This window comes from Camarhynchus parvulus, chromosome 2, assembly GCF_901933205.1.
Source record: "Camarhynchus parvulus chromosome 2, STF_HiC, whole genome shotgun sequence".
Lineage (NCBI taxonomy): Eukaryota > Metazoa > Chordata > Aves > Passeriformes > Thraupidae > Camarhynchus > Camarhynchus parvulus.
The window spans coordinates 5,653,235-5,669,754 of NC_044572.1; the positions used below are offsets into that span (position 1 = coordinate 5,653,235).

Consider the following 16,520-nt stretch of genomic DNA (forward strand, 5'->3'; position numbering starts at 1 on the left):
GGATTAATTGTGAGCAGAGCAGGTCAGAGAAAGGTAACTCCATTTCGTGGAAGATTTTGCAAAGTCATTTGTAATGAAAATTGACATTTTTTGCAATTCCCTGTGAAAGGGAAGGGAGTCCCAGCTCCAGGGCAGGCTGCCAGGTGACTGCATCCCCTGAGCTGCAGACTGGCAGCCCCCCCTCTGCCCCCACACTGGCTGGCTGGCTGTCTTCCCGTTACATCTAACCCTCTTTGAGTGATTATGCTAGCATTAAACAGGGGAAATATTAAACAGGGCAGGTCTTTGGCTTTTTTTTTTTTTTTTTTTTTTTACTCTGAGCAAATGTTTCTGAGAGAAATGAAAGAATAAAAATGGAATATGGATTTTCTTCCTCTGGATCTGCCAGTCATTGGGGCTCTCCTGCTGTGATTGTCCATCTACTTCATTCAGCATCTGCTGCTTTCAGGCCCCTTTAGCTCATCCCTTACAGGAATGAACATTTTCAAACGTGATCAGAAGGCCAGCCGAGCACGCGTACAGAGTTCATCTGCCCACGCAGTGCCACCACTTAAAAAATGAGTGGAGAGAGCAAGAACTCCCTCAATTTCTGTTTTCCTTTAGAAGCTGAGCTACCATTATGCAACATTAAAGCCTAAATGGCTGAAACGACAGATAAAAGGGTTTGGGTTTGTTGGGTTTTTTTTTAAGACAAAGTGCTCCACATCAGCAGTGTCATATTTAGCAGCAGAGGGATGTTAAGCTACTTGTTTTCCTTCCAGCCTTTATCACAAGAAACACCCAGCCCCTTGTGCAGGTGCAGTGGAGCAGGTGCTGTGTGGAATTTGTGGCTGGTACATAACACACACAATTCCTGATGCCTTCAGGAAGGCTCAGACATTTTGCTGCCTTGCTGTGACATTTCCTTCTCAGAAGGCTATTGATTAAAATGATTCAGGCAAAGAAAGTGATCCTCCTGAGTCATTTTCTCAGCAAGAGGGTTGCATAATGTGTGCAGCGTGGTCTCATAGTTTTTTTTTTAAGGCAGTCCCCTGGATAGAATTTCACAGACATCCAGTTTTGTCTTGCTCTCCGTCCCAGGAAAAATTTGAGCATTATGGTGGGAATCTTTGGTACCTCTAACCCCCGTGACTCAGAAGTTCTTTGCTAATTAGAAATATGAGACAGGTTGTTTGTTGTGTTCTTGGTATGAGGTGGTGATGGGAAGTTGCTCCATCCCAAGGTGCTGCAATCCAAGATATCATTTTCCTGAGGGGAAACAGAAGGTATTTTCTATAAGGAATTGTGTAAAATGGCCACTTGGAACAATTAATTCCTGAAGCATTACAAAGCAAAGCCAAGCACTCCTCAAATTCAGGCTATGATAATTTGGTTTTAATTTTTAATATCATAATTGTATGATTTTACTCCTTCCCTTTCATGTCTTAGTGGGTGTCTCATCTCTGTTGCTCAGAGTTGACCAGTTTAGCTGGGTTAATGTTGCAAATATTCAACTTCTTGGAAGAAAAACATTTCTCCTTGGCTGTATATTAGTGATACATGACCTCTGGATTTCCTCCTCTATTTTGACCAACAAAGTGCATTAATGTTGATTGTTTCACAGAAAACCATGCATTTTCATTTTACAGATATCCATTTCTGCAAATGTATATGTTTCTATTTCTGCAATTGTATCCATCTCTATTTCAGAAATTCCAGAATTTTCCAGAAACACAAAGCTCTGGGCAGCTTGTACTAGGATGTGACATTAAAATAAAACATTATATGGCAAACTTGGTGCCCACATTTTGTCATTTTAAGTTGATTGTAGCATTGCACTATGCATTTAAAACATTACTTAAGCAGGACATGCAAAAGTACAAAATCTGATTCTCTAGGATGCTTTACAGGAATCTATTAAAAGTGAATTTGCTGTCAGCAGCCTTCCTTTCTCTGCTCCCTCTGCCTCATAGGTAATATTTATATGTTGTTTTAAAGAAAAATGTTCCAATTAGACGCTCCAACATATGACATTTGAACTGGGTCATAAATAACCAATGTGTTCCCAAGATGCAATGAGAAGAAAATTGCTGTGACTATTTGTAAAAATAAAAAAAAAACAAACCCACCAAGACTCAAATTAGAGTTTCTAATAGTCTTTGCTGCCAGCAATAACCTCAGAATAACTGGAGGCATTCATTGCCCTTCTATTGATAATAAGAACAAAATAAAAAGGGATTATACACCAGATACACTGCAACACAAATAGCCCTTAACACTCTCCATTCACTTAGCTTTCTCCACTGAAATATATAGATTTAACCTTTATAAAAGACACCTTTACACCTTTTTCCCCCTTTTTCTTTTTGCCACTGTGATTATTCAGATGATAGAAGCAGATAGAAATGTATGTTCCAATCCAGATCCTGAAGTCAGATGTCATTATATATTTACAGCAGTATCAGGTATTATTGTGAAAAGACTAGACAAATTTATAATAGAGATAAAGAGTCAGACACAAAAAAAACCAAATATTTGTTTGAATTTGTGTGACTTTCTGCTGGGTTCGCCTGTGAGAATGGAAACTCCACAACCAAGGAGTTGTGCTTAAAAGGTTAGTTTGACTTCATATTTTCTTTCTGCAGGTCTTCACTGGGATTTTTACAGCAGAAATGATCTTCAAAGTAATTGCCCTTGACCCCTACTACTATTTCCAACAGGGCTGGAATATTTTTGACAGCATAATTGTTATTCTAAGCCTGATGGAACTGGGTTTGTCCAGCATGGGAAACCTCTCTGTTTTACGCTCCTTTCGACTGGTAATGATCTTATTCTGTTCTTAATCATCTTTTTTTTAATTACATATAAACTCTGACATGAATGCAGCGTATTTTCTTAAAAATGCATCTGCCTATAATTGCTGCAAGCTGGTGAACAGTATGTGACACTAATTACTGTGGGATAAATGGAATTGTTCCAGATTTACATCAGGGTAAATGAGAACATAATTTGATTCCTTCTAGCTGTGCCAGGTACTTGTAGCACACTTAAAATATTTGAATTCCAATTTGTAATAAAGATCTGCCATTTTATACCTGTGCACCTGTTAGCACAGACAGTAGAAAATTGATATCCCAAGAAATGCAAGAGCTGATAACTTGTTGTTTTAGGAGCTGTTATTCCTAAATTATGTTATAAACATGCCACTGTTCTTTTAGATGTTGTCAAAAGAAAATGTCTTTGAATTATTCAGAGAGAGATTTTTTTTTTTTCTAGAACTGATCAGCATAACATAGCATCTGTCTTTCACGGGAACTCCTTAGCTGTCAGCTCCTTTGTTAAGCAGGGGACAGTGGTGTTCTATTAGTGAGAGACTGGCAACATTCTGGAACAGAAAAGTACTTTCCTTGCCAGCTTGACATTTGTGTTGCACTTCATGTACCAGGATGTCCATGCTAATTATTCTGGCCATGATATGGTTTCAACATTTTTAAGATCAGGAAAATAAGCCCTTATGGTTACATTTATCAGAAGAAATTTATTTTTTTCCCCCCAAAATTCTCTGTATTGCTCAAAAGCGTAAATTTTCCATCACTGTCCTAAGTGTCTCCCTCCAGTTTTTGGAGCAATCCTGCTTGAATAGGGCTTAATTTAGACCTTCAGCTGAAAACACAGCACAAGGGCTAGGCACCATTTACATCCTTAAAATAGGTCTTAAGTGGGCCGTGGGCTGTGCACAGACTGCGGGATCCTCGGCACAGAGCTGATTTTCACCCTGGGAGCTAACAGCTAATAACATCTGACTGAGACTTGCTCTGAAGCACAGAGGAATTCCTTCTCTCATTGTGGGACCAAACCTGAAATCCCTCCCTCCAGATGCCTGCCAGGATGTTTATTTTGAGGAGGAAAAGCAGCACAAAAGAAAATACTAAGAAATAGATGTCATTCTTCCATCCTTTCCCCACCAGTGGGGGAATGTGCCATTAAAACCATGTCTATCTAACCAGGCAGAGCATAGCTCAGGAAAACTTAATTCTCATCTGAGAAGCCCAAGTGATGTTTTATTAATAGAAGTAATGAGGTTAACAGGAAGTATGGCTAAAATCGCCTTGTACCGCACACACTGCGGCATTTAACATCTTTCACGTTTTACTCACTTGAATAATTCATTGGCTGAAATGGCTGATGCTCCTGTGAGCTGACACTGTTGTTTATGTTCTGTTCACAGCTGAGAGTCTTCAAGTTGGCAAAGTCCTGGCCGACCTTAAACACGCTCATTAAAATAATTGGAAACTCAGTGGGTGCCCTCGGTAACCTCACTCTCGTGCTGGCCATCATTGTCTTCATCTTTGCCGTGGTAGGAATGCAGCTTTTTGGGAAAAGCTACCTGGACAATGTGAAGAAGATAAGCACCACTGGCAACCTGCCACGGTGGCACATGAATGACTTCTTCCACTCGTTCCTCATCATCTTCCGAATTTTGTGTGGAGAGTGGATCGAGACCATGTGGGACTGCATGGAAGTAGCTGGGCAGCCACTGTGCCTTCTCGTCTTCTTGTTGGTCATGGTGATAGGAAACCTGGTGGTGAGTTCTCAAGATGTTTTGGTTATTTTTTTCTTCCTTTCCTGGTGGGCACATGCAAACGTACCATTTTTTAATCCAGAAATGGAAAATCTCATGTTGCTCTACAATTTTAATTCAATGAACCTGGTTGTCACCGAGACAAATTTGCTTCTATCCCAAAGTTGCTTTGCTAGTTGGCTGGTTGGAAATGAGGACTTGATGGGTTTTTTCAGAAGAGCAGATGTTTTACTCTAGAAGAAAGGCACATGGGTTGATCACAGTGATTTTATATTTTATGCCGTTCATGGGCGTGAAGGCTTTCCTCATCTCTTTTCTGTACAGGTGTGAGTATCACCTCACTTATTCCTGTTTTGGAATATTTATTTTTCCTTTCACTTTTATATATCCATATTTATATTTCCCTTCACTTCTGGCCCAGAACACACAAACCTTACCACAGCACAGTGTCTTTGAGGGGAGATTTGAACATCTTTAGCCTGCATGTTTTAGGAAGCTGCAGGTTTTGTTTACAGTAATGTCACTGGCTCACTTGCTGGTTTTTTAATAGACTATCCCATAAGCATGGCTTACATAAGCTCTGAACCTATTAAGACTGAATTATATTTCCCTGTTGACATCTTAAGGAGCGCTTTGCTGGCTTTCAGTCATTGTGGAAATGTTTTGCCTGTTCAGCTTGCAGAGCATCTTTGACATTGTGGCTCTAATGGCCTTACTGTTTATGTAGTGAGTTATTTAATAGTAGATGCTGCTGTAAAAAAAAAAAATGGTTTTTTTGCTACCAATTGCTTTTAGTGGTTGTTTTGCTTTAAAGCACCCAATGTTTTGGTTCTCGGCTGGTGGGGTAGAAAAGTTTTTGAAAGAGCTTGTAGAAAAACAAAGTGTGTTGCTTTGTTTACATTAACTTAAATTTTAACAGTTATTTTCACATGAAAGTGTTGATTGCAAGAGCAAAGTACATTTTTGAGGGTTTTTTAAAATAAAGGTCAAAAGACTAAACTGTAATTACTCAGCAAGTGAGAAATTATTTATGTTTTTTTCTATGACTTACCATTTCTATAATTTTTTTTAATGAAATTTGATTAGAAGAACAGGGGCAGAATATTACTTTATTTATGAAAAAAACATGATTTATTACATCTTTTAAGAGAGTTTAGCCTGAGATCTAGAAAGTTAATTTCCCCCTGCCATTAAGCAATGTGTTCTGTGTATGATGATGAAAGCTGGAAATAATATGTGTTAAATTCTGGGGAAAATGTTAACATTTGAAATATTCATGGATTATTAAAAGATGTGAATTAGCAACATCTGATACCCTTAGATATTAACACTCATTAGTGTGCCCAAATTCTGCTAAGTATGAAATCTGTCTCAGCAGAGACTGCATTAACATTATCTACCTATATTTAACCTTCAGTGCTCAAAAAAAAGAAAGACTGTCCCAGATGTAAAGCCAGATATTGAAAAATTCTGTCTGCATGGAGAAGCTGAAGTTATTGGTCAGCTGAAAGAGAAAATTGCTAGCTTTGGTCTTTCCAGCCAACAGTTCTGTAAGGATGTGGCAAAGACTGATAAAGAGGAATAATTCTTGTGTTTGGGTCTCTCATAGAAAAAAAAAAAGAAGGAAATTATTTATAGGTGAAAGAACAGCAGATTGTGAATCATGAGACTCATCCAGTGCCAACAAGGAGATTTCATGTTGCAGACTCATCCAGTACCAACCATGTTGATTAGCAGGCAGAGAGGAAGTCATCTTAACCTCTGGCACCAGCAAAATTGTTGCTTTCTTCAGTATGAGTGGATTGAACTCACCAACTCTCTCTCATAACATCATCAGACACAAAAGTTCTGGTAGCTTAAAAGCACCATGAGCCCTTTCAAATAGAAATACTCATGTGCAAAAACTTTAACCTGCAACTCCATTGCCATCTGCGCCAACAAAGTCTCTCTTTTAACTTGCTGAGATCCTTTTTCCTTCTCTGAGTTTCAAGAGTCAGTCCTGATAAAGAATATTATCCTGAGGCTGTGTCTCATTTGGACTCTAAATTCTTCCATGGTATCTGGAGGCTTGGAGAAAACCTTGGTGTAGTATATCTGTACATGCATCTAAATTAAATACTTTTGTCTGTCACATCTGCCTTATGGTGATGTCTGGGGTTGCTTTCCCAACTACAAGGCTGAGGATTATGGAGCAAACTTGCACCTGAACTCCTGTAAAGTCTGCAAGCTGGTGCTGAAATTGTTGCAACCACTGCAATTCTGTGGTGTGTTCAGTGATTGGTTTGCAGGTCTTACCCAGCCTCACTAACATGAAAATTCAAAGGAATGGTGAAGAGCCAGGGAACTTAGTAAGTGCCCTGGGCAACATTGTGTTATAGAGCAGTCCAGTTGTTGAAAGGAATTTTAGTATATCCTTAGTCTTTGGGTTGTATTCATATATCCTGAAAATGTCTGGGACAATTTGTGTGCAATGCCACACAAAACTATATTTAAGGGTGGTCAGCTGGTGAGTGAATCATCTTCAAGGAGGTAAACTTTACAATATAGTTGGAAAACTATGTGCAGTGTAACTGCCTTTTGCACAATAAAGCTGTGCTGCTACTGCCAGATGGCATTTTAGAGTCACTGAAGCTGCTTTAGAAGGTAAAGCCAAACCAGACAGATCATAAGAATTTCTTCCTCATTTGTAAGAGAGAGCTTCTGAAATAACTAAGTGAATAATTACACTTTTTGTTAAGTTTTCAAAAGGGCTTAATGTGATTTTAATGTATATTTATGCTACTGAGGTGAACAAGGAAAATCACCAAGACAGGAATTATTGAGATGATGTAGGAGAATTAGGGTCAGGAGGCAGGTCCTGGTGCCCCCTGCTCTGGCCAGAGTCAATGTGACACCAACCACTTCTCAGGGGACAACTGTGTGTACTGGGTGCTGTGGTGGAGTTTGTGGGTCCCCAGGATGAGGGAAGAGATGAGAATCTTGACTCCATGTTTCTGAAGGCTGATTTATTATTTTATGAGATATGTTTTATTAAAAGAGAATGCTATATTAGAACTATACTAAGGAAAAGAGAAAGGAGACATCAGAAGGCTAGCAAAGGAATGAATAAAAAAATCTTGTGACTGAACAGAGCCTGACACAGCTGGACCTGTGATTGGTCATTAAGTGGAAACAACCACATGGAACCAATCAAGGATGCACTTGTTGGCAAGGAACATCCAGACCACATTCCACAGCCATCAGATAATTATTGTTTACACTTCATTTCTGAGGCCTCTCAGCTTCTCAGGAGAAAAATCCTAGCAAAAGGATTTTTCAGAAAATATGTCTGTGACAGGATGCTAACAATGTGCATGAATAAAAGTGACGCTTCCATCACAGGCAGGACAACCTCCCAGGCTCACTGGGTGTGTGTGGCACACGCTGGCCAAGCCACACTTTTACCCTCTGGTGGCCACCAGGATGAAGGATGGATCCTGCCAGCCTCTCCTGAGGTGCCGCTAAGGGAGGGACAGCCTGAAATGCACTCGCTGTCTCTGCTCCTGCTCCAGCTGGGCTGCATGAGCCAAAAAGCATCTCTTAGTGTTCAATCCACAGAGCTGCAGTGCATTAACTGGCCCTCAGGGCTGAGTTCTAGGCTGCCGTTGTCTCACCTCTGTCCCATTCACATGTCTCAATTCATCCATGGCACATCCAGCCCTGTTCCCTAACCCACCACAAGCTGGCAAATCACTGCTGCATTTCTGTGGTGGATCTTGCATTGCTGGAGTCACAAGCATGTGAACATGTAGGGTCTGTAACCAGGAAAGTGATACCTTAAGAATTTTCCTTAAAAGCAGAATATAAGAATGGAATTCTTCCTTTAGGATCAGTCCTAGCTTTTTTTTTTTTCCCCTGCTGTCCATTCACTCAGGAAAATATTGATGACATTTTCTGAGAACACTAAGGTAGAAAGCACCACCAATTTCTAGGGTATCACACTATCCTGTAGGCAGGATTGCATAACCATTATTGAATTAATGCATGATGCATGGAATTATGAAATACAAAGTGTAAGGTCATGCACTCAGCCCTGTTTAAATATTTATGTTTTGATCCAGTAGCTTACCAACAGAAAATGTTTGAGAGTATATGTATCAGTCACTCTGAACATCTACATCTGAAATAATTACATGGAGGTGCCTTTATAGTCAGATCTGGTTAATGGAGTCTGTGAAGTCATAAAATATCTTACCACCCAAAAAAATCTAAATATAATGGGCTAAATAGCCCCTAAAACTACCTATTTCTGTCCCTGCCATCCTAGGAGGCAAACAGCTGTAGAAACCCCTGTGTGGCTTGATATGTTGACCCAAGAGGACCTTCTGGTCCTGTTTTTTCCTATGGTAATTTCAGTGCCTGGCAGCAGAGCTGCTCAGCAGGGTTTGGATGAGATTTGAAGTGATCACTTTGGTTAAACTCAGTGGAAACTTTTCTCTGTCAAATGGGCCTGAAACCTGTCTTTCTATTCGGCTTCCGCATCTCAGGAAGCATTTATGGATGTTTTTTTCTGTTATAATTTGGCCCCTGAGACAGACAGAAATATGGAAAAGTCACATTCTTGGGTGGAAGAGGTTTGTGCCTGCCTACATGCCTTTCCTACAATTCCATGTAGGACAGATCCTTGAAGAAGTGTTCTGGGAAAGTCCCACTAAATCTCCATCAGGTTAAAATCAGTGGATTTTCAAACTGGTCAGACACCAACAGAACCTCATTATCAGTCATTCACCACCATTTCCCCCTTGAACAGACAAAATCTGTTGATAAAATGTGTTACCAGAGCTGTTCTGACAGACACACAGTTCTGCAGCTGGGCAAGAAAGAAAAATCAAGTTACAGGGTTTTGAGCAGCCTGGTCTAGTGGAAGGTTCTGTGCCCATGGCAGAGGGGTTGAAAATAAGTGATTTTTAAGGTCCCTTCAAATCCAAAGCAGAAGATGATTCTATGAATGGGAGCAATGCAGAACTTCTGGGTGCTTCCACTTCATCCTGTTCTTTTACAAGAAGAGGATGTCTCCCTTGTGACCATGAGAACATTGTCCACCACCAATGCAACCTGGATGGGAATAATGGCCTAGAAGGAGGAGAAAGGCAGGAAAGATGAAGGATCATTTAGCACAGATCCTGGCCTGACAGATGTGCAAGAGAGAGATTTGGGATTGTGAGGATTGTTTGGGTGGAGAAGAGAAATGTCTACAGCTTTATGTGAAGCTTAATCTATGAGAAGAAATTCACAGCAATTCCCTGCCCTGAGTCACTTTCCTAAATAAGAGACCCTAAGCAATATAAGGTGTCACTGGGTCTCATGTGTCTATCTAATACTTTTGTTTTGTTTTGTTTTGTTTGCTAAAGTTGCCTTTAGTTCAATGTTTAGAGTGAAGAAAACAGATAAAAATCCACAAAAGAGGCAGCTGTAATGTGTAGTGCTTAAATGTGTGAGACAGGGCTGATATTTGGATTGCATGGTCATCAACACAGGGGCTTTGCTTCTGTATAAACTCTTTTCTATAATTAATTACTGAGTTTCACTAATTGAGCACCACAATCTCTAATTGAGGAACATAATTGAGTCTGTGTGGCCACCTGTGAAGGAGAACTGGTAGCCCACCCCATGGGACTCCATCAGCTGGCTGGGAGCTGCACAGGTCTATCCCAGCTGGAATATTGTGATCAGTGCAGAGTATGAAGAAGTTTAATAACACAGATTGAGATGTTCTTTTGCATTTGCCCTCAGCGCCAGAAAATATCCCTGAACACATTTAATTGATTAGTGTAGGGGTATCCATAAAGTCCTGTCTCACTCAATGCTGATGCTTCTCCATCACTGCAAATTTCTCAGCAGATCACGTCTGGGCTTGAAAGAGGCTTATGGTAATGTCAGATTTTCTCTTTGTTTAAATGAAATGGGCACAGAGAACTATCATTATCCCTTGTGGTAAAACCAGAAGTAATAGCAAAATAGCATCTTACAGGCCTAGGTAAAAGTGGATTACAATTTTACATTTCAAGAGCTCAGACAACCAAAGCATATTAGGATGGTCAAAGGTGGTCTTCAGATGGAGATTTGTATTTCTGCCTGGCATGATAGGGCTGTCACTGAGGGAAGATACATCAAAACCCCAACACTTTTAAAAGACAGGAAGCATTAAACCAGGGAATTTAAAGACTATAAAACTTTTTAAAGGGTGATGAAGGGTTGTTTTACCCCAAAAAGAACAAGGCCTCTTTAATTCAGACAACCTTTGTCAAGAAATGAATGCAAATGGAACTCTGATGACATATGATAGCACTTTTCCAGCTATATCCTTCTTTTCTTTTCAAATTATATACAAATATAGAGTACCAAAGCCCCATTTTTGTGGGTTTCACTGTCTATCCGTAGAGAAATGTTTAACTCAAGGGTTCCAGCAAGACTTGCTGCCCTGAATCAAGTAATTATTTTTGCATTTAATGACAAACATGACTTACTCATGGGGGCCACTGAAGACATCCACTGTGTGAATAAAGGTTAATCTCCTTGGAGGAATATGTAGTATTTGTATTGCATCTAATTATTAATATAAATGAAGTGGAATTTTAAAATATTGTGTGCCTTCTAATTGCAAATCTAACTAGGTTAGATCTGCTTGCTGGAAATTAAAGCAGGTTTGGGAAGAAGGTATGACAGCCCAAATTACAACATTTATGGTTTAGATTTTTAATTTTTGAATCACAGTAGAGGTTGGCAGAGTCCTCAAGCTTTACATGTTGTACTTCTGCCTCTAGGCACATACTCTCCTTGGGGTTCATAGGTTCCACTTCTTGCACAATGGAAGGAAGAGAGGATACGGTGCAACTATGTGAAACCTGTGGAAAAACAGCTTTTTGCAAGGAGCAGGGAAGCCACAGGAGATTTGAAGAGAGGTCAGGTTGTCCCAAGTCTCACAGGAACACTCCCTTCCCTCCCCTCTATCTGTACCCCATTGCTCACGTCCTGGATGCTGCTGTTCACCTTAGCTGCTCTTTCAGCAGCTCCCAACATTCTGGAAATATGTATTTGTGTTTTGGTTGCATCAGCTGAGAGTGCCAGCAGATAAACAGGGCAGGAATAGGCACGTCAGGAGCAGTCATCGTCAGGACAGACAAAATCTGCAAAGCAGCGAGCGAAGGGCACATGGGGCACCAGGGAGGAGGAGGATTGATCAGAAAGCTGCAGGAGCCATAATGAGAGCTGGGAAATACTGGCAACAAGGGCTGGAGAGTTTGAGGGTCCAGAAGAAGCCAGGGAGCCCAAGGGATCATTAGTGAGAAGTGGAAGTGTCGTTTGAGTCTGTCTCATCAGCTCGGGCACTTATGTAAGGGAGGCGAGTCTCCTTTCCCGAGTCACATGTGGCTCTGCAGGAGAGCAGCCCAGAATCCATCAATAAGCTCAGCTGGGGATACAGAGAAAGTGGTGTCAGAACAACTGTCAGCATGTCACTGCTGTCCTTCTTGCTCCTACTCATCTGGCAGTGGGAATATTTGGTGTGATGCTGCAGAGCTCAAACCTCCGAGGGAGGCAGATAAACCCCAGCACATTCCCAGCTACTCCCTCCATCATTTCCTTGCCAGCTACCTGAACACTCTGTGTGTCCCAAAGCAATTTTAGCTATTTGTATTCCCCATGATCCAGCCTTTCTTGAGAAGTGCCTGGGAAGCAGAGCACTCAGGTAGTCGATGCTTTTGGGCAAGCATCTGGCTATGTCTGCTTAAGTATTAAACATCCTCAGGGTTAAAGAAATGTCCACCAGAAACAGATGGCATCATCTGATGCTTCAAAAAAATAAATCCTGACACCAACCATCAATCAGTCCAGTTGCCTCTGATGGCTCCTAGTTGAGATGGAAAGCCTCCATCCTCTTGTGGGTTACTTGAAATACAAAGCTTTTGCCTGACCCTCCAGCCCTTAAAAGCTGTATGGTTTATCAGTACCCACATAAATAACTATAATTTATTTTATTGGGCGGATATATCCCACCCCCATGTGTAACACCAGATGCTGGTGCTAAAAAGTCTGGGGAAATTAATCTCACTGTATTTATGGTGAGCCATCAAAGACTGATGGGTTTCAAAAATGCCGTTCTATGGTAGATTGAGTGGAGTCTATTCAAATCTGGGAGGTTTAGGGCTGCTTCCCCCCAGATATGTGAGGGAAATGCACCTGAAAATAAATAGGAGGAGTGACTACTTTCAAAACCTTCTTCTAAAAAGTAATCTGCTTCTTTCTGTCACTTCAGATTTATGAGAGTCTGTATCTGCTACAGGCTCAGTTGTTTCTTCTGAAGAGTTGAGTCTTGGCACTTGGTGACTAAATCTGATCTAGCATCTTAGGGGGACAAGTGTGTTTTGAAGGTATTACATGGTGTTTGTGTTGAATATATACTAAAATCTGCCAATTTTTCCCTGCAATATTCATCCACAGAAAGGTAGATATTTGAAAACACAGCTAGCTCAAATCCCAGTAGGAGTTGGCACACAGAAGAGGAGGGAGCTTTTGCTTCTGATGAAGCTCAAAGGAGGCTGAAAACAAAAAGTGCACTAAAGCTTTTTTTTTTTTTTAATTTATTGGTGACATAAGGAATTCCCAAAGCAATAATCCAAAGCAGATTCATTAGTGGACTGTGACAGATTTTGGCATTTGGTGCAGATTTTCATCAGTAGAATTATAAATATTGCTTCTTGATCTATAAATGAGTCACTGGGATATATCAGAGAGAAATAAAATCTCTTAACAATGCTAGTGCTCTTCTGTAGTCTTGTCTATAAGGGAACACAAAACTATCTTCCATTAACATTTATGGGTGTGAGGTGTCTTGGAAATATGAGAATACATTAATTCAATTGACCCAACCCCTTGGAAGCCATCTTCATGACTTTTGTTCTAATTGTGTTTTCAAATCAAAGATATTTCTCTAAAAACATTGTTTAAGCATTGACTCCATTATATGAACTACTGACAAGATGAAATATTTTTAATAAGATACACCATATGTATGTTTTATGTTCTCATAGATATTTTACTTGGAAGATTCTATAGTGGAGTCCTTGCTGAGATTTGGTTTTATTCCAGGGGGTCAAAGGGGAGCTAAGTTATTATTTGGAAAAGTGCAGCCCTGTTGGTATAGCAGGCATCAGTAGGGTAAACCCTGCCCACTTTTTGTACTACATGTGTCCTTGATTAATAGTGTAAGTAGGGGTTTGTCAGTGGTTAAGTTTTTGCTAATAACTGGGTAGTTATTAAAATCCAGAAGGCACTGAGTCAAATTTAATTGGGCAAGAGTGTGCAAAGGTAGGTACAACTAAATGTGTCTCTTTTTATTAATGTCACAGTGCGAGTTGTCTGGATGTCACTGAAAGGGTAATGACAACAGAATTATTCCTAACATGTGCTGAGGGAAAGGCAAGGTTTTAACGTTAAAATAGACCAGGTGGTACAAAATTAATACATTATTCACTACTCCTAAACATCTTACACTTAAAAAAAAAAAAAAACCTGTTACAAATATTTTTTTCCTTCACCAAAAATAAGCAGTGAGCTGTTCATTCTTACAGTTGCCTCTAGAAATATCTTGTTAAAAAGAATATGTGAAACAACCAGTGAGTCATGACAGACTTAACCTTCTTAGCAGGTGTATGATATTTAAGAGACACTGGAATTTATCTTTTCATGTACAGTGCACATTCATATCTGGAGTTCTCCACCCAGCACATGTGTGGCAACACAGTCTGTGGCTTCCCAAGGAAAAATGCTCAATAACACATTTGGAAAATAAATTTAGTACACAGGATCAGATGCCAATTTCCTGCCTTTTGGGGTCTTATTGAACAGTAAGAAATTCCTGCAAAGGGGTCCTGCCTTTGGTCTCCTGCTACCATTCCACATTTCTCCATCTTTCTGAAATTCCACTCATCTGTGTCTTACTGTGTTAAACTTCTTTAAATTCAGTCAACTGACTGACCCACACTTACTGAGGAGAGTCTCCAACAGACATAGATCTATTCCATCAATTTTATGTTATTGCAAACAATACAAGGGAAAGGAGAACCAAAGCTATTGATTTTTTGTCTCTCTTATAATATTTGTGTCTTTGCTACTGTTTAAGTCCCTTTTGTTCTATTTCCTTAACTCCAGATTAATGTGTTAATTTTTTTTCCTGTTTTTTTTTGGGTCATTCTTAGCCAGAATTTTGTTTAAATTAATTCTAATTGAATATGAACCAAATTTTCCATTCCTTTAACTATCATCTACCTAAAATGTATTTTCTTCCATTTTGGTCAGTTCTGGCCTTCGTTGTCCTAGAATCAAAGAGTGGTTTATGTTGGAAGGGACCTTAAAGCTCATGTCATTCCAACCTCCCTGCCATGGCAGGGACACCTTCACTATCCCAGGTTGCTCCAAGGCCCTTCCAACCTGGCCTTGAATTCTTCCAGCGATGGAACAGTCACAACTTCTCTGGGAAACCTCTTCCAGTGTCTCACCACCCTCACAGTGTAAAATTTCTTTCTTGTATCCAATCTAAATCTCTCCTTTTTCAGTTTGAAGCCATTATCCCTTGTCCTATCACTCCATGCCCTTGTCCCAAGTCCCTTTCCAGCTCTCTTGTGACCCCTTTAGGCACTGGAAGGTGCTCTAAAGTCTTCCCAGAGCCTTCTCAAGGCTGAAGTCCCTCAACTCTCTCAGCCTATCTCCACAGCAGAGGTGGTTATAATTCCCTTTTTCATATTGCCTCACATCTCTGCTGTAATCTTCCTCATCTTACCCTTAGAACAAACCTCCTCCTGTTTCCACGTTGCTTTGGGGTTCTGCTTTCCATGACATCTTCTCCGAGCTCCATCTCACTGTGTGTCTTGACTTCACCCTTCCCAATACACAAGCAAGTTCCAAGATGCTGTCCTGAAGCCATTTGAAATTCTTGTCATCAATTCAATGCAAAAAGGGTTTTATGTTCTGACCAAACTTTGCCATCTGCAGGTCATAGTCACTTTTTTTCTTGGAAAAGGTACATGCCAACTGACCTTAGCATTTGGATTGAAATATAGCTGATGTTTTCCGTGCTGAATGCTCATGGAAAGTTGCAAAATCTTTGAGGATGGAAGGTTTTCAGGCAGGTCTACTTGCAATTTATGCCTTTTTTCCTCTGTTTGTCGCTTCCTCCCCACCACAAGTTCCCCTCTTTTTCTAGCCCCCCTCACACAGACTCATTCATTGAAAATGCACAGCTAAGAGCACTCCTTGTGTTACAAACTCTTTTGTACAGATGTTTCTTCCAGGAAGATTTCTTCATATCTTCCATGTCCCTTCTCCCCTCCGGTAGTTCTCTTGTCCCCGCATTTGGATGTTGTTCCATCCCATTTCTAGGAGATTCAGCAAGTGCAAAGCCCCTGCTGAGGGATCTCTGTTTGAAAACACGGGCAGGTGGCTTCCTCTAGAAATTGAGGCATGAAAACAAATATTATGAGCATCCTTCCCCTGTCTTGGTTAGCACATTCCCTGGCCACCCCACCCAGCTGGTGCCTGGGCATTCAGGGAACAGCCCTGGCTGGGGAGAGCAGCCACAAATCCATCCTGCCTGGGGGAAGAGAAGTCACCTTCTTGCCCTCAGGGATGGGGAACAACCTTGGCTGGTCTTTGTTTGCTACTGAGATGCAATTTTTAGGTCATAACATGGCCCATCTGCCTGTCTCTCAGTTCCTGCTTTCTCTCTAACAGACTGTCAGTGAGAATAAACCCATAGAAATGTTCTTAAGGACAAATGACACCATCAAATTTCTCCTTTGCTTACCCATCTTGCACTAAAAGTTTTTAGTAACCCCAGTTGCTAGGATTTCTGCCAGGCACCCAAGATACAATTAATAAATGAAACAAATTTCAAATTTCCACAGCAGCAAAATGCCTTTGTGTT

The 16,520-nt window shown here is 40.5% G+C and overlaps 1 protein-coding gene across 1 annotated transcript in view; it reads left to right on the forward strand.

Annotated features, from left to right (window-relative positions):
• LOC115917405 (sodium channel protein type 5 subunit alpha-like) overlaps positions 1 to 16,520 on the forward strand; it is a 215,495-nt gene that overhangs the window by 116,300 nt on the left and 82,675 nt on the right. Inside the window, exons 15-16 of the mRNA XM_030971429.1 lie at positions 2,625 to 2,798; positions 4,208 to 4,564. Coding sequence (XP_030827289.1) covers positions 2,625 to 2,798; positions 4,208 to 4,564 — 531 coding nt within the window. The remainder of the gene's footprint in view (positions 1 to 2,624; positions 2,799 to 4,207; positions 4,565 to 16,520) is intronic.